This window comes from Enoplosus armatus, chromosome 20 (assembly GCF_043641665.1).
Source record: "Enoplosus armatus isolate fEnoArm2 chromosome 20, fEnoArm2.hap1, whole genome shotgun sequence".
NCBI lineage: Eukaryota > Metazoa > Chordata > Actinopteri > Centrarchiformes > Enoplosidae > Enoplosus > Enoplosus armatus.
The window spans coordinates 16873723-16900400 of NC_092199.1; the positions used below are offsets into that span (position 1 = coordinate 16873723).

The following is a 26678-nucleotide window of genomic DNA, read 5'->3' on the forward strand; positions in this document are numbered from 1 at the left end:
AATTATATTATCTACAATACATTTCACTTTGAATTGAACAAATAAATAAGATACGCAAATATATAATACACATTTTCAAATGCACTTAAAATGACTGTAAATAAACAATCCTGGTCTGTCTTTCTCCACCAAATACAATTTGTGGGAATCCATAAGAAAAGTACCCCATTATCAAGTAAATATTACACAGAGGGCTTCAAAAGACGTGCGCTCCTCTCACTGACGGGTTTTGGCAGTTTGCACAGACAGCTACATGTTTCCTCTAAAGCACAGAGCATGCTGTTTGATCAGAGGCATGCTGCTGTAAGTAAAGGCACTCAGCATGACCTATAGGCAACCTCCACCCATGCAACACTCGCCCCACACTCCTGTGTGGGTGCAGCAACAGTCCCCAGGTCCACCTTCTGTCACTTCCCGCCTTCTACGGTGAGACAAATACTCTGTAAATACTGTAGTACAAGGGAGTAACACCTTGACGAGGTGTGTTCTAAGCTACTTAATGCTATTTGGTCCGCATGTTGGGTGGAGGCAGCGGATCAGCACTCCAATGCGCAGTATGCGTGCCACGTTAGAATCAATATGTGGAGCTCCTGATCACTGGGCTGCCTGGCGATGTGCGTTCGAAGTCACGGACGCACCGCTTTAGCAACTTTGTACATTTTCCCTCAATGAATAAGATCCAACGTGAGCAGCGAGCCAAGAGGCTTGAGAGTCAGTAGAGTGCGCTAGTTTCGGATGGAAGAGCGTTGGCTGAGGGGGACCACTGACCAGGCCACTGTCCTCTCCGCAGAGATTCATCTTTGTACTGAGTCGGCTCCGGGTTTGTTACTCCCGTCTTCAGCGTTACTCCCCTTTTAACTCACAGGGTTTTTGCGCAGTGACCCTCATAGCAGTATCGCTATGGTGTACTGCAGTGGCATACTGTAAGTTTACGCCTACTAACACAACTGTAGGGTCGACGTGGTGAGCGCCAGTGGCTAAAAGATATGGGTGCGTGGTTGAGCGCTGGTTCTTAAAAAGGTGCTACATGTAACATTTTAGCATCAATACATCATCGCCGCATCAATTCTGAGACGTCAGTATAGTCCCTGCAAACACCTGGGACCACTGCCGGAGAGACTGCCAACTCTTATCTTGCCATTTGCGCTTAACGCGTTTGGATTTGGTGGGGAATTTGTTGGAGGGCTTTGAAACAGCAGGAACAGGAGAGTTTACGGTAACCGTAAAAAAGACGGAGCGAGTTAAAGGCCGCTGGAAGAATCATCTCCTTTATAACCGTCTTCTTTGGAAAGCTGAACTTTCACCGGGGCCGTAAGCAGTACGTTAGAAACACAGAGGTCAAGAATCTTTTTTTTTTTACCTGGTTTGGTAATAATGCCTATGCAGTAGGTTTACAGTTATACTATTTGATCATAATAAAAAGGTCTAATTTAATGTAAAAATTATGCTAGCACAGAGAAGTACTGTGGGCCCCTTAAAACATTAGTTCCCAGTTAGTTAGTTTTTTGCTGTCCGTTAGCTTGTACTTAGCAACTCAATCTGTGCATTGCTGTTGTAACCTAGCTAGCTATATTGCTAGTTAGCAAGCTAACATGAGTAAAAACAAAGACATCAACAGTTTGACAGAAGTTGAAAGTCTCTTTCAAGGAGGTTACATAATACACTGTAATATCTCAATGTTTAGCCGACGAATTTGTATTTAAGCTGTAATACCCAACCCCCCCCCACTTCGGCTAGTCTGGAACAACCTTGTCAAAATAAAAACGGTCAATGGTGTGAAGGAGTACATTTTCCACACCTGATTTCCAACATTTAAAGTTACATGTAGTGACAAGTTGTCAAAAAGCCTCCATCCCCCTGAAATACCGAGGACACAACCTCAGTGTCCTTCATGGTGGCTCCGCCCCTGATTTTCACTGAAGAAGAAACATTCTTCACATAGGCAAGAAAGCCAAAATGGGAAATATATTTCAAACTTCAAACCAGCATTCATCCATATTTTCACATCAACGACGGCTGAAATGACTATGTGTAATGTGAAAGGTGTTGCTGGTAGTAGTACCAAACCCGCTGAGAATCATCACCAGACTCCATAGTTCCATCCAGCTCTGCACAATGTTTTAGCATCTTTCAGCTCATTGTTTTGGTTTCAGGGCCCTTGACTTTATTGTTTGGTTCTCGCATCATCCCCGTTTCCACCAGCTGTTTCCAGCAGAAATCCCTGCTAAACTCACCGTACGCCACCTACCCAGCACCAAACAGCAGACAGACGACGTTAGCAACTAGCTAGGGAACCTTGTGAAACATCTAGTGAGCGAAACACCCAGTTATTAAGTTAGAGCAGACCAAATCAGAGCTAAAAGTAAAGTGAATATATTTTCAGGCGGCCAGAAACATGACTTACCAAACATACCAAATTACTGGTAATGTTCCTCCGTATCAGCTAGGTTGAAGTTGTTTGCTAATACGTTAGCCACATTACCTTTATAGTATGTTATACGTGCCACTCAGCTTGATGTCGAGTAACAAATCACCAGAGCTCTCAACCACGGTCTCACTTTGTCTACAGCAATTATATTAGTGTACCACATTGAACATGACCATGACCTGCTGATGTGTGAAAATGCTACACGCTGGTCCTCTAGCAGTACTCCTCCTCCTGAGGGTCGGGCAGGTCGTTCAGGTCCAGGAAGATGGAGGTGTTGGACAGTTTACGACCATTGGACGACAGATCCAGCAGCTCCTCGGCAGTGCTCGGCACCGAGCTGATGTACATGTCCCACACCTGCTCTGGAGAGTCCAGCTCTAGCAGCTTCTGCTTGATCTTCAGGTTCTTCTCAATGTTCCTGCGCTTGTGCTTGAACTCCAGGATGGTTTTGGTGTAGCGGTTGATGGTGGTGACTGAGGACGCCATGCACGCTGTGAAGGAGCTCCACGCCAGACTAAAGTAAAGAGACAATATAAGTAACACAACAAAATATATCCTGGATTATGTATTAATTAAGATGTAATAGAGCTTCCTCCAAATTGGCTGAAAATATGGACCAGATAACAGTAAAGACTGCTTCCAGGACTAACGGATGAAAAACAAGAAAAAAGGCAGACTCCTTAAAACTTGAAATTCTCATGGAAGTTATTTTATGACCTTCACACATCAAGCTGGTTTTCTTGAAATCACAAAATAATAACTTACTGAAAACAGGCCGTCTTATTATTTCATTATCTTGACATAACAATTACTCCATTTCAGCGTAACAAGCTGTCAAGATAATTTTTGTCACGGTCGAGTAATAATTATTGTGTGATGGAAACAAAAAATAAAACTAAAAAGAAATATATTAAACTTATAAAAGTTGCTAATAAATATGCGCCGTATAAGACGTGTGCACTGGCCGTTTTTCACAGTTCCAATTCATTATCAACAGCGTGCCTCCAACGTTGTGCCAACAGTTTGTGTTTGGTCCTTCCCCGTGCGCAAAGCCAGGTCCATAAAGGAATGCTTTTCCCAGTTCCAAGTGTGGAAGAAAACTCGATTGACCTGACAGTCAACCCCATCCAACACCTTAGGGGTGAGCTGGAGCACGTACTGCGAGCCAGGCCTCATCAGCCAACGCCAGTGCTGGACCTCACTAAATGGGATCAAATCCGCGGAGCCTGGTTCCAAAGTCTGGCGGAAAAGCCTTCTCAGAGGAGTGGAGGTTGTTGTAGTAGCAGATTAACGCCCACGGCGTTGGATTAAGATTCAACTTTTGACCTCGTAGCGTATGTGTAGTTTAATATACCGTAGCTTTATATTATTTGGAACTTAGTTTTCTTTTGGTTTTGGACCGTTGGTTGGACAAAACAAGTAATTCTTCACTATTTTCTGACAGTCATTTATTTATTTTTTATTAAAAATCTCCAGCCACCTGTCCTGAAACGGTCAATAGGCTTTTGTCGCAAAGCTCATCTTATAAAAGCAAAGTACAGAAGAAAAACAAAAGACGTGCGTGTTTTGTGCGGACAGTCCAAAGCTGCAGGTGAACTCACATGTACGACCAGCTGTAGTCCCACGTTTGAGGTTTCCAGTCCTCTGGGCCCAGGCTGACAGTCAGCTGGAAGGCTGTGGTGAACATCATGTGGGCCACCATACCCAGCAGACCTGCCAGACGGAGAAGGGGACGAGAGACGAGAGAGAGAGAGAAAAGTCACATCCTCCCAACCCCGAGACCGGCCGCTGCACTTCTGTTCGGTCACCACTGGGTGGTAGTGTTACATTACGCCAGGCTGAGTATCCGCAGAGGCTGCACAGGAAACCAGCCTTCTGAATGAACCAACTACAGAATGAAATCGGTCACATACCACATTTCCTCCCATATACCAGAGCCCAGCCCCTATTTTATTTTCTGACAGGTGTTCAAATGAGTTTTCCTCTTTTGTGCCACCTTTGCTCGCCATTACCATCGAAGCACATTTACTCAAGTGCTATACGTTCCATTTCACTCCACTACATCTCAGAGGAAAACATTACAGTTTTTACTCCCTCTTTTTTTTTTCTTAGCTTGTGAAGCCTTGACAAACACGCAGCGTGTAGCTGGGGCCCCCTCGGCACATTTTCCCCTCTTAGCTCCCTGTTTCATTTAAACACCTGCTGGCGGTTCTTTAAGTTGATATGTTTACCTGCGTGCGTCTTCCACCGCTGCTTATTCCAAGTTAACACGAGGCACGCTCGGCATCGCAGCTGATTCTGAGGCTTGGCAGTGAGCCCTACCGCTGGTATCAGCGAGTCTACATCTTGGAACTAGAACTGTACAAGAAGGTCATTGCTCTTTCTTTGGTTGTTCAGGACACACTGAGGAGCGTAAATAAATCTTGCAGCAGATTCCGGCCAGCGCACAACAACGTGGACCGGTTACTTACAGTGCATCCGGAAAGTATTCACAGCGCTTCACTTTTTCCACATTTTGTTATGTTGCAGCCTTATACCAAAATGGATTAAATTCATTTTTTTCCTCAAAATTCTACACACAACACCCCATAATGACAACGTGAAAAAAGTTTATTTGAGATTTTTGCAAATTTATTAAAAATAAAAAACCTGAGAAATCACATGTACATAAGTATTCACAGCCTTTGCTCAATACTTTGTTGATGCACCTTTGGCAGCAATTACAGCCTCAAGTCTTTTTGAATATGATGCCACAAGCTTGGCACACCTATCTTTGGGCAGTTTCACCCATTCCTCTTTGCAGCACCTCTCAAGCTCCATCAGGTTGGATGGGAAGCGTCGGTGCACAGCCATTTTCAGATCTCTCCAGAGATGTTCAATCGGATTCAAGTCTGGGCTCTGGCTGGGCCACTCAAGGACATTCACAGAGTTGTCCTGAAGCCACTCCTTTGATATCTTGGCTGTGTGCTTAGGGTCGTTGTCCTGCTGAAAGATAAACCGTCGCCCCAGTCTGAGGTCAAGAGCGCTCTGGAGCAGGTTTTCATCCAGGATGTCTCTGTACTTTGCTGCATTCATCTTTCCCTCTATCCTGACTAGTCTCCCAGTTCCTGCCGCTGAAAAACATCCCCACAGCATGATGCTGCCACCACCATGCTTCACTGTAGGGATGGTATTGGCCTGGTGATGAGCGGTGCCTGGTTTCCTCCAAACGTGACGCCTGGCATTCACACCAAAGAGTTCAATCTTTGTCTCATCAGACCAGAGAATTTTGTTTCTCATGGTCTGAGAGTCCTTCAGGTGCCTTTTGGCAAACTCCAGGCGGGCTGCTATGTGCCTTTTACTAAGGAGTGGCTTCCGTCTGGCCACTCTACCATACAGGCCTGATTGGTGGATTGCTGCAGAGATGGTTGTCCTTCTGGAAGGTTCTCCTCTCTCCACAGAGGAACTCTGGAGCTCTGACAGAGTGACCATCGGGTTCTTGGTCACCTCCCTGACTAAGGCCCTTCTCCCCCGATTACTCAGTTTAGATGGCCGGCCAGCTCTAGGAAGAGTCCTGGTGGTTCCGAACTTCTTCCACTTACGGATGATGGAGGCCACTGTGCTCATTGGGACCTTCAAAGCAGCAGAAATTTTTCTGTAACCTTCCCCAGATTTGTGCCTCGAGACAATCCTGTCTCGGAGGTCTACAGACAATTCCTTTGACTTCATGCTTGGTTTGTGCTCTGACATGCACTGTCAACTGTGGGACCTTATATAGACAGGTGTGTGCCTTTCCAAATCATGTCCAATCAACTGAATTTACCACAGGTGGACTCCAATTAAGCTGCAGAAACATCTCAAGGATGATCAGTGGAAACAGGATGCACCTGAGCTCAATTTTGAGCTTCATGGCAAAGGCTGTGAATACTTATGTACATGTGATTTCTTAGTTTTTTATTTTTAATAAATTTGCAAAAATTTCAAAAAAACTTTTTTCACATTGTCATTATGGGGTGTTGTGTGTAGAATTTTGAGGAAAAAAATTAATTTAATCCATTTTGGAATAAGGGTGTAACATAACAAAATGTGGAAAAAGTGAAGCGCCGTGAATACTTTCCGGATGCACTGTACATGCATCACGGGGCCCCCTGCCTATGACAAAAACAGGATCAACCGGTGCAATGGGAGAGAGGCTGGGGGATAAATATGGTCATCGTTCGATCTCTGAGTGGTTTTGTTTGTGAGATGAGGAGAGAAAAAGAGTCAAAGAGAGAGGCAGAACCCCCCCCCCCCCATGCAGTGTAGCTGCTGTTGCTATGCTCCCACATGGTGCATATAGAGCTCTACAATGATAACAGGGGCAGATTTATCACTCTAAATCATACGCCAAGCCTGGTCAGCCAGTTAACGTGTGCAGTTTATGTTAGAGCAGAAGAAACGTGCCGTTCAGCCCGCTCCTTACAATTCTCGCTCTTTGTCTTTGGTTTTTGGAAAGGCAAAAAAAAGAAAAAGAAAAAATGCCACCACCACCTTTCAAACTATATACACAGAGTGGCACTGTTACTGCACAGTTTTTGCACGTGGAGAAATCCAGAGCTCGACAGAAACGGCGGAGCAGGTGAGCTGGTTCGAGAGCGCAGCAACTGGTTCTGTCGGTGCGTCTTTATCTTGGACTTGCTCATTGTCCTTTCTTTCCCAGCGCTTCCCCCTGATTTTCTCTACTCGCATCCATCTACAAGCACAGGCACTCTGAGGCTCTCCTCACACTGGACTTCTCATTGCCTATAAAATAGAGCAGGAATAAAAAAATAAAAAATAATAAATAAAATCAGCATGTGTAGCCTACCAATCCGATTACCACATAAGCCCAAATCCCTGGACTGAACAAGCGCGCACCAGATTCAGCACCTAACACCTAAACAAATCCCTATCAGCGCTCATGTTTATTCCTGAAGATATCCCGGCGCAGTATTACCATACTGCTATGCAGATCAGAGGCGGCTTTGTGTCAGCGTGAGTGGAACAAATCGAGAGACCTGCGTCTTGGCATGCTGTGTCGTGGGGAAATTATGCATGTTCTGCTCGCGCAAGGTCAGATTATTTCCCCGCGAAGTCAATAAGTGTCAGTCCGGGCCGTTTATTTTTAGTGCCAAAGCACTTAATAAAGACACCCAGCAGCACCACAGGCGCGACGCTCCGCACGCTGCTCAGCTGCATTGGAGACAGAGAGCGGTTTATTGTCATCAGGAAGCGTTGCCATGCCCGCCAACGGCCAGCAGAGGGCACAAAGGTTAACAACGAATGACAGCGTGAATCAACTAATGCATGAGAGGAATTTATGATCTATGAATAAATATACCACAAAAGTCCCCGTCTACCTTGTTCCTTTTTTTCCCCTGTTTTATGAGGACACGTTGTGCATAAGGCTCAATGAAAGCTATAACTCAATGTCACGTCTTCAATTTTATGATGTTGTGAATCCCTAATTTTATTTTGGTTTATTTTTGCATTGAATTTATCTGATGAAACATCTGTTTATAGAGAGACCTCGTCGTTGAGGTCGAAGATGATGCTCCAACGTCCGTTTCACTGTGTAATTCCTGTCGTAATTCTGATTGGATGGTTTGTAGATATGGGTCATAGCATTTTGTCCGAAATGTTGACACAGGCTGCCCTTTGTCACCAAAGTCCAAAGTCAGCCGCCGCTTGGACGCGTCGCAACGCGATCTGGTTCCACCATTTTGGGTTTGACAACCAGCCACCAACCACCACATTTCCCTTCTCGGCTGTCACCTTCGTTCTGGGACAGCCAGAAATTGCTCAGTGTGCCGGAATCTTTAAGGGAACACAAGCCAGTTCATTGTCATTCATTATTACGAAAGTGCAAAACATGCAAATGCAGGAGAGCTTGGGTGGCTATAAATAAAACCCAAAACTTTTTTTTAACAGAGATTGTAAAATTAATCACCGACACTGGAAGTTCCTTCTCAACAACAAAAGTGGGATCTCTTTTGTCTTTCTTCCATACACTCACACACCACCTCTTCACACACTCTCTCATCATACCCCAGATGATTGACAGCTATAATAAAAGGTTCGTCTGGTCCCTTCTATCGTTCCCCTGGACCTCATTACCATAACCCACTCTCAATCTATTCACCCCATTAAAAACAGAAACAACTTTTTAATGCCTTCCTCAAATCAAACATTTTACAAGACCACTGAACCCTTTGTGAGAAGCCGGGGGAAGCAGCTCAAATGCCAACAGGCTGGGACAGATGCTAAAAGAAAAAAAATCAAAAAGATAAAAACTACACTCAGCGTGAACTTAACAGGGTTCACCTCCCCCGTTTACGCAAACAGCTCACTCCTCCAGACAGTGAGTCACGTATAAATAAAACATAACGCATGCAGGCGGGGACGGGGGGGGGGATTTGACAAGTTCAGTTCAGCTGTTCGACTGAAAGTTAGAATGCCAGGGCGAGGGCATGAAAAGCACAGCTCACTCAGGCTTGAGTTTGAGAGGCTTCGGCGGCGGGGAGAGCGCGCCGGGGTTCAACTCCCGTCAGCTCAAAAAATGAAAACGAGGAGGACGCCGCGACTGGACGGATGGCGTCACCTCCCCGAACCTACGGACTGCCCCTGCCAGATGTAAAATGCACCTGAACCCAAATATTTTCTGGCAATTTTTCCTTGTCCTATCGTGTTGGGATGAGGAGAAGGAACTTGAAAGAGTTCCAAAAATTGTCACCACCTATTAAGGAAGGGAGGGATATGGGCTATGTTACATATCGAGGGATATGTAACAAGTCAATAACTAAAGGTTATGATGACTTACTTGATGGATATATGTTAATGAGCCACCGTCTAATAATTAGACATAGCTACCTGTGAATATGCATACTGAACAATTAGCTCCTGACTTGTCCCCGACTGGCTCTGAATCAGCCGCTGAATGACACATGGTAAATGGACGGCCCTTCTGTCCCTGCCAAAGGACACGGCGACATCAGACAACAAATTGGTTGTATAAGTGGTATTGTTGATGGAAAACAGGCTTTTCAAAATGTTGGTCATAAGAGCAGATGATATGTATTACAATAATGTAACATGCTGTGTGTTTACTAATTACCTGGCAAGCATGGAGCGTAGCTAATAATGGGACATTACAGATGTAAATATAAATGTATATGGGCTCTTGATAGGATGATTAAAATGTTGTTTTTTTTCTACAATTGTTTTTATAATGAATTTTGAAAAAAAGGCTAAGCAATGTCCTAAAACTGCTGGGCACTGTAGCTTTTACCAAATGGTAATCGAACAGGACTAAAGAGTGCATTTGTTGGGGACTAGTTTCAGCTGCGGACGAATACACACGCAGCGTACTTGTTAGCGTTTGCTGCAGCAGGATGGTGCGCGTGGGATCGACTGACGTGGTTCTTACTCGTTTCTGGGCGACTGCTCTGGATTTGATTTGCCCCATCGTGTCCTGACGTTAAAGGCGTAGAAATGTCTTGTCCAGTTAAGGGTACAACAAGAACAGATGAATGTCGCATGACGCTAATGAGGCACCAAGCAAGTAACACAAAGCTTGAAGGGTATTTAACCATTAAGGGCCACAGCCTGTTCATTGCTTCATATGCCAACAAGATCAAGGGGCACTTAGTTGACTCTGCACTTGCTCTGAAATCAAAGCATTATTCAGACTAGGAGAATCCTATCCCTCCGACTCCAAGCTGATCAATATGCAGCCTCGGGCTCAGCAAGGTTTAAATATCCCGTGTTGCACACAAGACCATCTAATCTTTGTTTGCTGATCAGGGGGCCTTCCTTTATAGACGCGGTGCTGGCTTTCGATTTCGCCTTTGTGCGCGCTCAGGGACACGTGTTCGCGATGATTCACTGTTAAAAAGGTTCCCCAGTGGAGTTTTAGGCCTCTAGTGGCGCTATGGAGCCGGTCCCCTGCGAGTGTCTCCCCGTTTTGTTTGTCTTGTGCACTCCTGATTCCGCTGACCAACAGGTGGCGGAGGATATGCTGCAATGCGCCAGCAAAGGCACGGGAAGAGGAACGAGGTCGGAAATGCACTCGGCACATTTGCTAGGCCTCAAGGACTACACGTTAAGCGTTTTGGTGAGTAACACTAAATGCTTGTTTACAAGAAAACCCCACAGGGCACATTTAAATTGAAGTTTTTAGGAAAGCTGTAGGAGGATCGTGCTCCATAACTTTTCAATGGTGCAACAACAAAACTCTTGCCTCCAAACATGATTGCTCCTCTCTGCCTGGTTGGTTCACTTTCCAGCATGATACTGACTCCATGCATGCAAGAATTCAGGCTACTGTGGAGTGAAAAGGCAGTGGAACTGCCGGGGTGTTTCTAATAAAAAAAAAAGATACCGCGCATGTGTTCTTCTTCAAAGAGCATGTTCAAAGTGTGGACCCCGGGCGTACAGGGGGGTACAATTCGTCAGCCTATGGCTCTTTTAGACATTTCCTGAGCCCCGACCTGTCGAGTCAGTGCCGCAGAGCAGAGCGCCTTTCACTGCTGATTCTCCTACCCAGAGTGCGGCGGTCGGGATCACTTCCACAGAGTGGATTAGAGAGAAGGTCATTGCTAAGTCCTCTGCCGAGAGCGGGGGGCAGACTGCGAACTGGCTGGAAGTCTTCTCGGGGGCTGGGAGGCTGCCACTGGCCTAGATATGTGATTGGCCAAGTGCCAGCATGGAGACAGAACTAAAGACTCAGTTTTTTTAAAAGAAAAAAAAAATCAGTGTTTCTTTTTGACTCGTGTCAAAATTGTACATTTCTTTTTTTTTTTTTCTTTTTGTACAAAGAATAAATGTAAACATTATATATACTGATGGCACCCCCTACATTAGTGTTCCCCGGAGAGGGGGCGTGAGTTTTTGTTTCCTACTGACAATGTAACTGCTAATTTGATTGGCGCAATAAGGGTGGGGGCGGTTCTAGGGTCAGTGGGGTCGTGTTTCGATCAATAAATATTGCAATAGTAACAAGTGCTATTACTATTACTTAAATTACATATGTGTAATTTAGCATAATATTACCATCTATCAGTTCTCCCCAGTGTTGAATGAAAAAACATTGTGGATCAGAATCCTTAGACTATACAGGGCTGTGACATTCTCCAGTTAGTAGCACCCCCCCCCAACAAAAAACGGTTTTATCCTCTTAAAGTTCATATTTCGTCACACAAAAAGTGAGGAGAATCTAAATTTCAGCTCGACACGGAGCAGATATTCAGAGATGGGGCTGATTATCTTGCTAATTCGGGCGTTGCTAATTAGCCTGACTAATTCCGACGTTTTGATTCGATTCGTTTAACTCATGGCGTCACGGCGCCGCTCACCTGAGAGCACAGTGAATATGGCGGCGAAGGCGTTGAGCTTGAGGCCGTCGATGACGTTGCCGAAGTGACACACCTCGATGGACATGAGGATGCCTCCGGTGGCCAGCAGGAGGATGTACAGGCACTCCGCAATGATGCACAGCCACAGCACTCCTGTGGGGAGAACCGGCTGTGACAAAAGGAATAGCAAAGAGGCAGGACATTCATGTCGTGGGGGTGGGGGTGGGGGTGAACACACGCTCGAGTGAATGACGGAAGGGGTGTAGTGATAGGAATGGAAAGAGGAGAGAGATAGAGGGGGCAGGGAATTGAGAAAAAAATATGGGTAAGCAAGGGCGAAGGGAGGAGACAGGGATGGGAAAAGAAGGAGAAGGAGCCGCTGAAAGGTGGACCACTGACCCCGTCACCCATATCATTAACCTTCGCAGTCAGAGACAGAGGATATATGATCTACCGGGAGACGCACAACATCCTGAGCTCATGTCGACGCGCGTGGTAGGACGAAATATCAACGGATTTAAAAACCCTGTAAGTGTAAGCTGTGGTGTAATCGCGTATATATTAGGTAGTTATTGTGCGGGTTAATGAATCACAAGGTGGACTAAAGTAATACGCCTGTTACCCAAAATACCCCATGCATGAATTATGAATAGAGTTACAGCCTTTAGTTTAAAAAAAAGGATTTTTTTTTTTACCTGCTCTACATTGAATCCCACACGTCATTAAAAAAGATTTCTTTAATCAAATTTCAATCCTTAAAACCGGCCGCAATTGAGTGCATTTCGCAAGAGTTTCTCCCTCTCGTTTTGCTTTGATAGCTGTGATATTTTCATCGTGTGATACCAGCATGGGGTAGAGCGGCATGCAGATGAAATTGCAGCGCCAAGAGGGTGATATGCCCACGCCAGTGTAGAGCGGACGGGATTGGGTAACAGCTGAGCGCTTCACTTTCTAAATGCTGTCGTTTCACTGTCTGAAGTCCTCGTTATTTCAGGGTCTGGTTTTTCTTTGAGGGGAAGTCAAGCATCCCAGACCCCCCCCCCACACACACACACACACAGCGATTTCCATGGGTCTGGCGTTGCGCTCACCGACAGTTGTTCCCCCCGCGGTTGGGAAAAGAACTGAGCCAATCGGAGGTTTGTGGGCGGGATTAAAGGGTAACGATGGTGTTTGTCAACAAATCCCATGAAAAGACCAAAACACAGTTTGTTAGTCCGTCTCTAAACATTATCTGACTTCCCCAGCCTGCCTGCGTCTCTCAGCTCACAAATACACAGACATATATTTTTAAAAAGGCTCAGTAAATTCCTAAAATGGCTGGGCGCTGTAGTTTTTAGCAAACGTTACTGCATATGCCGGGGACTATTTTCAGCGGTGGATTAATCCACATCTGGTGTTCTAGTCTTGCTAGTGGTGGGATTCTTGGGATGACAATAGTCTCGGTTAGGTCTGTAGGCCGGTGGCTCGCTCTCTCCAACACTTTGTTCCAGACTGACATATCCCGACTATTGGATGGATTGCCATGACGTGTTGCGCAGACATTCATGGTCCTCAGAGGATGAATCCTAATGCCTCTGGTGATCTCCTGACCTTTCTCTTGCGCTGCTTGTTCATAGATTTTGGTCTGTGGCACAGAGGCGCACTGGCCATACATAGGACATACTTGTTGTTTTTTTGTCTTCTCATTGGGTTTATTGTTGATGCGACATGTTACGTGCAGCCGTGTCCCTGAGGGAACTGATTTTGCCAAAATACAGTAATTAGGACGATGTAGCCTAGCGCTGTTGACTTGACGGCATCAGATGTAGAAAAAGGGAGCATTTATTTGTTTCAAGCCATAAGCGAATGCCTCGGCGCGGCGCGGCCGTCACACTTCCATTACCAGCAGTAAGCCTACCGAAGTGGCCGCAAATGTAAACGTACGCTTAAAAAGATAAAAAAAAGACAGCAAACACACGGCTCTCGGAGGTTAGGAACGACTCGTCCGATTGGGTACGGCCGTCGCCGGCGTTCCGTCACACCGATAGAAGACCCTTAAATTCCTTTTCTAGAAAAAAAGGCCCACTTCAGTCAAACTGGCCACCACAGAGCGCCACGCAGCTTTACTTAGAGCGACCGGAAAACAGCCTTTGCGAGTTGAGAGATGTCAGGCCTCCAAAAAATAAAAAGGTTTTCTTCTCCGCCCCTCATGACTCTAAAACCCACGGATTTTATTAGCGATCATTCCATGTTGCTTTTTGCGGCAGTGAGATGGGCATGGTTGCTGGATTAAGAAATGGACGAGGGTGCATGAGCTGTACGCACTGCAAGTGACAATATCATTAGATGCAATGCACGTGTTCTTACCTCTTTCATTCGAAGGTGCAACATAAAGGAAGCTTCTGCAGATTTCACCTGGAAAAGATTGCGAATCAGACACTTCAGTCTTCTGCAACATGCTGATAACATGGAGATGAACAATCACAGGTGGCCTGTTTCACTTTGTGTGGAAAAAGACAAAGCTGAGATGTAAACAAAAAAAACAACAACAACCAAAAAAAAAACAACCCCAAAAACAAATCACCACTTGATCCCATCTGTGAAGGGGATTTCCTTCCTGTGTTTGTGCAATAACACGCTCTGCCACTTTCCTCTTCAAGCATGTCATAAGAAATAAAAAAATCTCCCGCCTCAAATCAAGCTTGTAGCAGCGTGCTGGCCAAAATAAATAAATAAATAAATAAATCTGTGGGATTTCACTGCCAGCAGGACCAAAACGCTTGGTATGGCGGTTCTGGAGACGCAGATACCGTAGCCACACATTCCTAGATCCACAGTGGGGGGGGGGTGCTCTCAGCTGGCTTATCTGGAACTGACCCACAAACGAGCCCAACAAAGGGCTTAAACAGCACAGCAGTAAGCGCTGTAGCTCAGAGAGTCAAACATCAGTGCTGAAGTGGCATGACATTAAAAATACAGCTGCAAGGATCGACTGGGAGGAAGTTAATCAACTACTTTGATCCATTCGAGCCCAAACAAGCCAGAACAAGCTCTGAAATGTGAAAATGAGTTTGAACTGAACAGCTTGGGGGGGGTTGGGGGGGGGGGGTTGTTTAGACAAAACAAAGCAATTTGAACTTGGAAACTGACTATTTTCTGGACCTTTACATCCTCATGTTCTGTCCACTAAAACCGTGCCATGACAGTCCTGCTTCTAATATCCTTTGAATGACCACAAAAAGCTGAGGGGGGGGGGGGGGGGGGGGGGGGGGGTTTACCTGATTTTTTTTATATGGAAAATGGTACTAGAAGCATGACTTTGCCTTATTTTTTTCTGGGTAAACCCGCTGGATAGACGTGCCTCTCCGTGACGCACCTCCCCGTGCGCACAGCCCGCGCGCGCAACACCGGTCCCAACACCAACCCGGTTCCCTTACCTTTAAAAAACCAACAAAGAAAGAAAGAAAGAAAGGAAAACCCCCCCCCCCCCCCCCCTCACCGGTCATGTTAATGTTCTGCTCGCAGGAGAACCAGATGCCGGTGTGGAACTTCCTCATCAGGTACTTGTCCTCGCCGGTCTCCCAGATGTACTGCACCAGCCGCGTGTCGTTGATGTTGGAGCTGTTGAACCTGATGCAGAACGACTGCTTGGTGGTGACCGGGCCGGTGCAGAACGGCTTCACCACTTTGCGCGTGCCCTCGCACCAGTAGCTCGTGGTGAGAGCCGACACGGCCAGGAACAGCGCGAGGAAGTTCAGGGTGAGGGCCAGCGACGCTCTCCGCCGCCGGTCTATTCCCATGGCGGCGACTCGGAGGAGTGCGGAGGTGCCTAACTTAATCCTGCCCCCCCCCCGACCCAGCCCCTTCCCCCCCCTCCCCCCAGCCGCCTCGTGTGACACCGGATTTCTGCCGACTTCTCCTCCTTCTCCTCCTCCTCAAATCCTCATAATCCGGTTATTCCCGTTAATATATCCGCGGCTAATTATCGCCCGGCCCCTGCTGTGTGTCGCTCACATCTGCTCCTCCGCTGCAGCTGACTCTCTCATTTTGTAGACTGCGTCCCCCCCTCACCCCCACCCACCTGATACACCCCCCCTCTCTCTCTCTCACACACACACACACACACGCGCCTCTTCTCAGCCTCATGTCACCGAGGAGGAGATGAGCGGCGGAGCCAATGTGGTCCTCCTCCTCTCCGCCACACAACACCCCCCCCCCCCCCGCAAATGATGATAATTGTCTTTATAACTAACTTCTGTCGCTGGTGCCACCCATGCGGGGCAAAGCAGAATGCGCCTGCGTCGAGGCAATTAATGACTCTTATTTTGAAAAACAAAACAAAAGAAAGAAAAACAGGCTGCAACCCACTGGTGGAGTGTTTCTGTTGTTGTTAAACAGCCAATAAAAACTGTGACGCCGGAGACTGAGGTTCACGTTTGGAGCCATAACCGAGTGTTTTGCTGGTGCCCAAACATAACCCCAGGGACACAACTCACGCTTCAGCTGCCGCTATATTGTATTAGAAGAGTGGATATTGTGGAGGGAAAACAAATTATAGAAAGAAAAAAAAACGCCTTTGAACAACAAATACATTCATTAAAAATGTTTTCTCATTATGCTGACAAACAAATAAAATAAAAACTGTAATTCCGGCAGCATCGTGCAGCTCTCACAACATATCCGCTGTTGCAAATGAGTCGTGTTTCTAAGAGACAGAGGTGGCTGAGGATGAACCTCATCTTTTTGAAGATGAAGGATCCGGAGTGCACGTTTGGACGCGTGGACGTGAGAACCCATACAGCGAAGCGGCCCCCTGCATAATAAATGCACGGCTCTGTTTTGTTTTTTTAGGGGGCCAGAGCATCTGGGGCCTCCAGCAGACACCCCCGCTCCTCCCCAGTGAAAGGAAATTGCACCTGACAGCAAAAGTTTATCACTCGGCAAACAGACAGCTACCACTTCCGTGGAGCGGCCGCCAGAGGAATAGCTCTGCCGGTGTGTGGGGGGGGTCAGAGTGGGCCGGACAGCTTTCGATCGCTGACGGAGGCTCAGAGGAATCCATGGAGGGGGGTGAAAGCGTCAAACCTGAGCTCAGTAATATTTGGGACAGGGTTTGATCTTTAAAATCCTGCTCGTGTGAGCGTGTGTGTACGGCTGTCTGAGGATGTTCAGCACATTGTGACGTCCATCAGTGATTTCCTCTGACTACATGCTGTAGATATGAATACCAGTGAGGAAAATGGCTTGTGTGTGTGTGTGTGTGTGTGTGTGTGTGTGTGTGTGTGTGTGGGTGTGTGTGTTAGAAGGAGGCTGTCGAGGAACTGCAAACGTTTGTCCCGGGAGATTAAAAGTCATCATTCTTTCCTCCTCGCCCTCCCACTTTCTTCTGACCTACACCGCCCCCTTAAACACACACACACACCCACACCCACACACCCACACACACACATATGGTATCAGTGCAGCAGTTTCATGCTGCTGTAACCCCAGAAGCGATACAATACGGCCGTTCAATTTCAAACCCCCCCCCCCACCCCTTGACATTCTTCCCAGCGTCAAACCGGAATCATAATTAATATCAGAGATGTTCGCGCTGCCTCTGCCTCCCATCACTCCCATGAGGCACCAGAGGTAATCAATAGTGCGTCGCAGCGTCCACGGTGCACGGATGTGACACACACACACACACACACACACACACACACACACACACACACGGTTTGATCCTGCATCCTCAGGCCTGCTATCTCGATGTGAGGCAGGCTGAGAAGTGTCCCGCTCTTCGTGACCTTCAGGTTGATCTATGGCGGTACTGTAGAGGAGGGAGGACTCAACTCCGACTGGAGTATCATTTTCTGCCCCAAGGCCGCAGAAGAAAGACTCCCAAGGACGGCCGGACAACCTTGCGGGGGTGGGGGAGGGGAGGGAGGGGGGCAGAGAGATAAATATTGGAGATATCCACTCAGGTGATGAGGATGCTGTAAGAGGAAAGAGCGGTGGGGAGGTCAAAGTCCTCCGTTTCTCCTTTCCAACATTATCAGCACTCGATTCATACACGTGATTTATTTGTGTACATTTAAATTCTCATCTGCGCCCTACATCCAAACACGGGAGACGCGTCAGTGGCAAAAGGACAGTGGCAGTTGATTCAGTTCAGCTGACGTGTTTACGTGAAGGTGACAGCGCCCTCTATCAGCCGGGGTGTTTATGACGGGAGCAAAAGGAGGAAGTCGGGTGATGTTATTATAGATAAGTCCACAGAGGATGGTGGGGTGGACGGGTCAACAAAACATCGGACTTTAACACGGTTACAGCTGTAGTCAGTGTTTTTTTTTTTATTGTTGCCTAACCTTAACCCACGTCAATGATGGCGAAGGTGCCCTGACCTTAGAGAAGTACTTAATCTCGATCTCACGATCTTTCCCAAAACCTATTTGTAGCGTTTACTGAAGGCACGGCCAAAGGACGTCGTTCCCGCTGATGCGGCCATCAAATCCGAAAACACTTCCAAGTGTCGTTCTAGAGGGCGTGAACAAACAACTCGATCTGCTTATAATTCCGAGGACTTGTTGGTCTTTTTTTCGGCGGGGGATTGGGGCACTTGCTGAAACGACCGATGGCATTGTTCCTCTTGGGAGGATCTGTAAATAGTGTTCAAGTCGCGACTACAACTGATTGGACTCATTTCCTTCTTTTCGGAAAGCTTCGATATGTGCGACTTGGCGGTTCGATGATAGGGAAGTGCACTGAAAAACCAAACACTTTTCAGGGTTGGGGTTAGCAGATAGGGTTACTAGAATGGAAAGATCGGTCCCTCAGGTGCGACAGCGGATGTCTGGCCCACGCCGTCAAAATGTCCAGAAATGGCACTGACCCGATGAAACGTGGACGCCCCACATCAGCCAGTCAGTTATTAAACCCTAACATTTCAAAGACATAGTGACATTGACGTTGTGTATGTTGCTCATCAGATAAATAGAGGTTATATAGATTTATTTACAATTAACCTGCATAATATAAGCCGTTATGAATTACACCCTCAGTTCATGTCAAAGGTTCATAGCCACTGATGGCTTGTTCCTTTGATGCTAACGCTAAGGGTGATGCTTTCCCTTTTTATTAATGCCAACCTTCACCTTAAAGGGGTTTTACGGCGATTTAGTCGAAACAGATTTAGCAGAAAGGACGGTCAAAATTGAAGCAGCAGAGGCCAAGACATCTTGAGACTTTTTTTTACCTCTCGTTTAGGCCGCGCCCCCAACCCTAAACCCTGGATCCCAAGAGTCCCATCATGCAACTTGGTCTTTCGTTCTGTTCTCCCTGCCTGAACTCCACAGCTCCAGTTCGTAAACCTAAACTTCCCGTTATAAATTTGAAGTCTCGAAGCCGAAACTGAGGTAACCGGGGTTATTTCTTTCAAACTAAAAAAACCTGACAAATCCTGACAACCTCTGAGCGGCTTCCTGGTTGTAGACTTTCTTGACATTGCCTCCTCTATGCTATGCTTCCCGCTAGCCGTGGATTTGAACCCACAAACACATCCGCCTCACCTCCCTGCGTTGATACAGGGCGATAAAGAAAAAAAAATCGAAATAATGGAAATGATTATATAACGGGAGAAGTTGCATCTTTATTGGCGGTTAATTGCAATTTTACAGACCACTTTTATTGCAGCGCCCGACTGGTTGACTCCTTATGACGCGCGTCGTAAGCGCGGCAGACAGATTTACATAATGAAGATAATAAGACTGAAAGCAGTAATGTTTTATAGTCAGGGGCGTGGCGGCATTCTGGACACATTTTTCCCTCAATTATCTAACAGGCCCATTTGCATAAAAGGCGCAGTTTATGTGGCTGCAGAATACCTTGAGGTTCATTTAGCTGATTGAGTTCTCCATTCATTTTTCACTTATCTGCATGCCGGGGTTGTGATTAGCAAAACAGATTTCCACGATAAATATAAAGACGTCCGTTGTGCCGTTTTTGTTTGATTAAAAAGTGGCTGACGGGCCTCACGGGCTGTGAGGAGCAGGTGAGTCCCCCCCCTCCCCCCCTTCAGTCTCTCGGTCCCTCTCTGTCCTGGTTGATTCATGTCTGTGCTGAATGAGTCCGAGCTGTAACTAACAGACAGACGCCGGCAGCAGACTCATCCCTCTCACTCCTCAACTGCATTCATTTCCATAATTGACTCCCTCGCCGCCAACAGTGGCCATATATACCCACACACACACGTTAAGTATGAATGCAAATACACACCTCCTGCATGCACGGCTCACGTACAAACAATAGGGCACACAAAAGGATGGCAGCTTTTTTATTTCTGACGGAACACTTCTGAGGTTTAGGTTTAGGTTTCGGCAGGAGGTACACTCAAACCTTAGATCATATTCAGTGACGGCCGAGGTATGGTTAATGTTAGGCAACTGAACACTTGGATATGGTTAAAAGATTGTGGTTACAGTCAACAAATAGATGAAACCCCCCCCACCACCCCCCCCCCCCCAAAAAAAAACAAAATCCATCAGGAATGAGGGCTGTCGCTCATTGTCCACCACAGTCTGTCAAGCGTCCGTATCTCTACTTGGCACCCCGTCCCTGGAGTCTGCCCTCAGGCCGGCTCATATTCTCTAAGACACGCCCTCTTGAAGCTTGGCAACCAATGAAAATGACAACCTGTAACCACGACGACAACTAGACGTGGTACACGCCCATCCACCACCTCAATCTTTGCATCCCCACCAAAACCATTTGTCACCGAGCGCTGGCACTGTGCATCAGTTGTGAAGGGCATAATCTTCCTGTGTGATTGCAGTTCCTAGTAATACCGGGCTGCAACCCGCAAATATCAGTCTTCTCAAGCATTTGACCAAGCTTTTAGTGGGCAGTGCACAGCCTGAGGAGAAGCACTGCCTGGGAGTCTCAGCTCAGGGCAAACAAGCCTCCAATATCATGGCCAACCAGCCCTCATTTATTCCCATCTGATATTTTCACTCACCAAGACTGAAATGTAGATCTCCTTTCTGTAGAATTTGAAAATGTCTGACTTTAGTGACTCCTAGTGGTAGCATCAAGAAACACAATATGCCCCGCCCCCCTCCTCGCCCATCTCATGTGCGTCTGTCAGAACAGATACGCTACGCAGGCCGTGGTATGATCTGGTATTTTCACACTGCGGGTCTATTTTCTTCCATTTTTTACGTGCGTAACTACAGTGATTGTGTACTGGGCGAGTGATCAACACTCAATACTGACCCTGAATGCATCCCGTGTAGACGCAGACAGGGGACTGCAGCTGCTAACGTGCTGCTCGCGCTAAAAACAAAAACATATGCCATCAGGTGAACTACAGTCACCCAAAAAAATTGTACATATAAAATCCATTACTTGCAGGGGCCACAAAGTGCCATCTGCTGCATTTCACGCCTTGAAATGCATTTCATATCTGAACGGAACGTTTTGTGGGATGACACGCATAATTGTGGGAGCACGAAATGCAACTTTAATGCGGCGTGTGTATTGCCCGCACAAAATAAAAGACAGTAATAGAGTAATTACCACGATATCGAAAAAGCTGGAGTAATTAAATTCACAGTGTAATTAGCTTTCTGTTTCTATTACGTGGGACAACGGCACAGGTACGACAGGACACCAAACATCTGGCACCATTCCATTGTTCTGTGGTCTTAATGTTGTGGCACGTTTGTAGAAATGTATTCTGTGTCGTGAAAAGGGACATTTAGTGACTCCGGTTCATTTTGTGCAAATTATACATTCACCAAAACATACATTTTTTCTGGCACGCGATGGCACCTCACTTTGACACACTGTCTGGCTCATTGAAGAAGAGGACACGGCTCGTTGCATCCAGTCCACCTTCAGCCCTCTGCCGCGCGTTGGTCCACCACCGCCGGCCGAGGTCGTTGCTCTTATCCGCCGCTTCCCGTCCGGAGCCTCGTCACCTCGTCCCCGCCATGTTCCCCCACCACTGATGATGTCGGCTCGCTCTGGCCGATCCTGAGCGCCTGTAATGACTCACGGCTCTAATGCGCCGCATTTGGAGAAATGGACAATCGCGCTCAAGGTTGAGAAAGTGCTTTTCCGGTGCGGGCTTGTTTGTGAGTGTGTGTTTGTGTGTGTTTGTGTGTGTGTGTGTGTGTGTGTGTGTGTGTGTGTGTGTGTGTGTGTGTGTGTGTGTGTGTGGGTGGGTGCATGTCAATGGCTCTGTAAATGTCAACGAGTTGTTCGAGTTGCAACGGGGTGCATCGCAGGGTGCCTCTCCCTCTGTCTTTGCTGAATGTCTCCTAATAAACTAACCCCGCCTCAGGTTAAAATTTGATTTTACGGCTGACAATAATGTCCAAAGTGAATCACCGACTCGTTACCTCGCTGGCTAATGGAGACGCCCGCCCCTGTCTTCCCCCGAGCTAGTTTGTGGGAGTCATTACTCCTTCCTGCCCCGGCTCAGGCTCCTTGAGCTCCAGTTCAATACGCACCATCAATCAATCTGAAACCGCGCTGCATTCACTGCTCCTGCGAGCCTGTCAGAGGCGTGGGGAATGGTAAAAGACAGCAGCACCCGTTTGATGAGTTTATTGGCTTTAGAAATTTGACCTGTAATTGTTCCTTTGAGGCGAACTAATAACTCCAGTTGCCACAACGGACATATTTCCAGGAATGATGCAGAGCAAAGAACAACCCTGTGTCCTACATACGATTTAAGTTTAGCAACCGTTAACTAGGCACAGCGGGCCTGTCAAGCTTTTGGATTTCCAAAACCATAAACACATGAGCCGAAAGGTCCAAGGTCAAAGAACACATCATTAAAATAACTGTGCGTGTAGTGCTGGACGCTATCAGAGCTTAGGCTAATGTTGTTAATTTCTTTTTCATTCCCCAGATGCAGGCGATGATTCGATGATGGAAGGAAACTCCGCTGATACTGACTTTTCACATAATATTCTTTATTTGCATCAAAGATCAGGATCAACAGGCCTGCGCATCTTAGCCTGGACAGCACCCATAGCCAAATCAGTACTGCTGCCCTGAACACTGTTCAAGCTCGTCTTTTATACCTTTAGACATACATGGGGTCCTACTACAACACACGAGTCTGTAAACTTCCGTTCCCTATCTAGGGGTCAGGAAAAGAGACCTCTCAGAATGATGTTTCACGTACCTTAACCTCTCAGAGATAACCTTTCACATACCAAGGAAGATCTCGTCTAAACAACAATACATCTTATCTTTTATGGGGCCCAACATCTGCTAGTTGTTTACCTGGAATACATCTTATCTTTATGGGACCCCAACGTCTGCTAGTTGTTTTCCTGGAACATTGCATACGTAGCAACTTTGTACTGCATATCATTGTCTGAAAAGACTACTTTTATGATTAGTATCAAATAATACACATCACTAACGTTAGCGCTTCTGTTTCCACTCCGGCGACCCCGGCCAACGTAGGTACGATGGGACACTTTGTGACTTTGTGGCGGTTCATTAAAAACATTTTCTCGCTGCGCTGATAAGAGCCTCACTTGGGTGGCATTGTGACTCTCTCATAACAAAATTTGCCGCCACAAATTAGTGGTGAACAGTTCCATTTCTAGGAGACAGGGTTGGGGCTCAGGTCTTCCTGTTAAAAAAAAAAAAAAAAAAAAAAAAAAAATGGGTGTCTAATATGCATCCGGAAATGGCAAGGAAGCCTGTTTGCTTTAGAATATACATATAATACATATTCTCAATTGAAAGAAAGTGCAATATACAATGAGTAACACATTAAACTGTTCTATGGGATTCCAGACATCATCACCGAGGGGGCCAGCCGGCTCGGTGGCCCACTTTTCAAGGAGCTGATTTCGCGGAGAAAGAATCTCATCCCCCGTCCTTTCACTCTTCTCTTGTTTTTTTTTTTTTTTTTATTGGGAGGGGGAGAGGTTAAAAGGAGTCTCAGGTGGCGGGGCACACTCGCCAATTACACAGCGGATAGGGGTGTAACAGGAGAGCGAGGACAGCCGTAGGACTGGCAGGAAGAAGAAAACAGAGAAGCGAGGCCGACGGCAGACGGGACAGACAGGGATTACAAATGCCTCTGAGAGCCACACATGCACACATCCATCTGCAAACTAAAACATCAGCCAGGAGCGGAGCGACGACCGGAGAGGATGCCAACGTTAATCCGCGGCTTCAACAGATTGGGATTGGGGTTTTTTCTTGCGAGATCAGAGCACCTGTTTGGCCGCTTAATGAAAACGGCAGTCAAGTTATTAAGAGTCAAATGTCAGCCAGTGTAGTAAATGATTGTGTCACGGGCTATTAGAGCAGCACAGCCTCGGTTGCTCATTTAGATCAAGGGTGCTCCAACTTTTTGACATGACAGGCTAATAGATGGGGGGGGTGTGGGGGTAATGGGCACCAGGCCAACAACACTGGAGATGTAAAAGGACAACCACACAACCACACGTCTTATCTATCGTGGTATCTTCGGTTTTGAGGGATCTGAAGAGGATGTAAATGTAGATATACACAAGAGTACATATTAATATATATAACAATATCGAGCAAGTAAGGTAGTGCTTTTAAACGCGTGTTTAATCGACATTTCACATGCCTGCTCATCGTTCGCGAGGCCGCCACTCAAACGGCAGCGTTTCCGCCTCCGCACCCAGCGAAAGGTGTGCGACTACAGATCTAAATTGAATATTTTAGTCCGGGTCATTTCTAAATGAAGTCGCTTGCGAATGTTGGTGGCGGAACCTTATTCGATTCGACAGGGGATTCAAAAGGATTACATTCAATAAGCGCATTCGATGCTGCATTTGGGTTCAGAAGGGTGACAGAATATGTCTTTTTGAATTCATTCACTATTTGGAAATATAAACCCAATGTATCAAGACAGCCTAAATAAGGAAACGTCATGCTTGTACTCAGAGGCCCAGTTCCTTGTACTGCAGGACTGTGGAGGGGGAATACGACCGCAGCTGAGGTCAACGTGATAGCTGACAGCACGGTACGCGGTTCTGTGGCATTTCTCAGCGTCATGTAGCTCCTTTCATACGTGGATCACATGGTCCGTTTATATGCCCCCTGCTTCACAGATGCGTTGTCCGTGAGCTCCATTCAGCCGCCTCCACGCAGCAGATGAGATATTAGCCAATATGGCAGCTATGGAGGGTCAATAAGCTTTTAGTTTCGGTTCACTTAGACCCTGGCACCGGCCTGAGATGTATGACCAAATAACACGGGGACCGCTGTATCAATCTTACTGCCAGTTGGCGCTCGGCTAATTCAATTAAAGCGAGCCTGCCGCGTTTCCCCCCTCGGGAGTTAGGACGTTGATGAAAATCACGAATGCTTTAGCTCCATTGGAATTGCAAATAGTGGTATTTCTGTTTGAAAGCGGAGCGCTTGGGTTCGTCGTGATTGTTTTTGCGTGTAAATTCAGCCCTAAAGGACATTAGAGCAGTGCTGATGAGTATTTATCTCTGTGCAGTTTTGGGTAATCAACTAATAATGTCTTTATGAGTATTTTCAGGGATTTTGTGATGATTAACAGATGACTTCTTCAGCGATCAGGGAGAAAGAGACGGGATAACTGTTTTAGATGTGGGGCTACTAGAGATGAGAGGATGGACACCTCCCTCATGTCCGTGTGCTACATACAGGGCATCGGAATTGTGGAGCTTTAGAGATGTTGGCACTAACTTTGGAGAGCCATGCTTGCCGTTCCCCCTGCTTCCAATCTTTATGCTAGGCTAGGCTAACCATGCATCCGACTCCTGCTCTGTACTTAACCCACAGAGTGCTATTGATCTTTTCATCTCACTCTCAGAGAAAGAGAGAGAGCCAAGAAGCAGATTTCCCCAAAATGTCGAACTATTCTTTTAAAAAGGGAATGCTGTGACAAAACGACCCCCCCCCCCCCGCACCCCCCAACAAACCCCCCAGGACTGTGACCCAAGTCAAGTCAATGTCTGCATGAGCAACAGATCAGGACATTTGAAAAGTGAGAGTGTGAACTGAAATGAGGGCGCTAGCGTAAAAGGTCATAGGAAAAGGTCAGAGGGCCAAAATCAATAGGTTTCCTCCTCTGGGAACGTGAATGTGCACAGAAAAGTTCATGCTATCTGGCCTTCAGTGCACTGTTTGGCGGCGATAACCGGGCTGCCGTCCATACCTCCGCCACGCCTTTACGGACGGATAGTCAGAGACAGAGAGGACGCTGATACGTTGTGAGTTACTTTCCCACACGTCATCACTTTTCTAGTTTTTGAGTCTTTCCCCTGCTTTACGCTGTGTCGCTGTTACCTATTCATGTGACAGCCACATCGCCGCCCCTCCACGCTAGCAGCAGTAGCTGTGCGGCACTCAACACAAAAAAAAAGCAGCCGTCAGCACATTAAGTCGCGGAGCCCCCGCCCACCCCCCCGAAGTACGAGAAGCTACCTGCTTTAATACTCCAGCTCCTATGACGGCAATTCAGCATAGGCGCTGTCGAGGTGATCGTTTCAGCATGTTTACTGTCAATTAAGTGGTTGTGCAGCGTTGCCGGCTGCTGCCACATTTCACCGTGCCACCGAGGACGGTTAAAAACAGGAGATCCGGATGCTGAACCGCCTCAAAATGTCGAAGGCATTTAATTAAAACTCACGACGTTCATTAGCTCATTACTGTGGGGCAAAATGAAACTCCAGGGAAATAATATACATGAGTTGACAGCGACGGCACAAAAGGTAGACAATAGATAACTTACTGTAATGCAGTTTATAGAATAATGCTTCCTCGGGGGGATCCTGTTCCAGATCAAGTTTGCAGAGGTGGAAAACACAAGTGTGACTCTATCTTTGTCAGATTACACGGAGGATTAGACTACTCACACTTAACCCTGCATATAATATTGAAGGATGTCTGCTGTGGTT

At 46.7% G+C, this 26678-nt stretch overlaps 1 protein-coding gene across 1 annotated transcript; it reads right to left on the reverse strand.

Moving 5' to 3' along the window:
* Positions 1 to 2641: 2641 nt before the first annotated feature.
* gsg1l2b (gsg1-like 2b) lies at positions 2642 to 15560 on the reverse strand. The gene is made up of 5 exons (XM_070927158.1): positions 15260 to 15560; positions 14128 to 14175; positions 11779 to 11931; positions 4030 to 4141; positions 2642 to 2942 (listed from the first exon to the last, which is right to left on the reverse strand). Exons 1-5 carry the CDS (start codon positions 15558 to 15560, stop codon positions 2642 to 2644), a joined length of 915 nt encoding a protein of 304 aa, XP_070783259.1.
* Positions 15561 to 26678: the final 11118 nt, after the last annotated feature.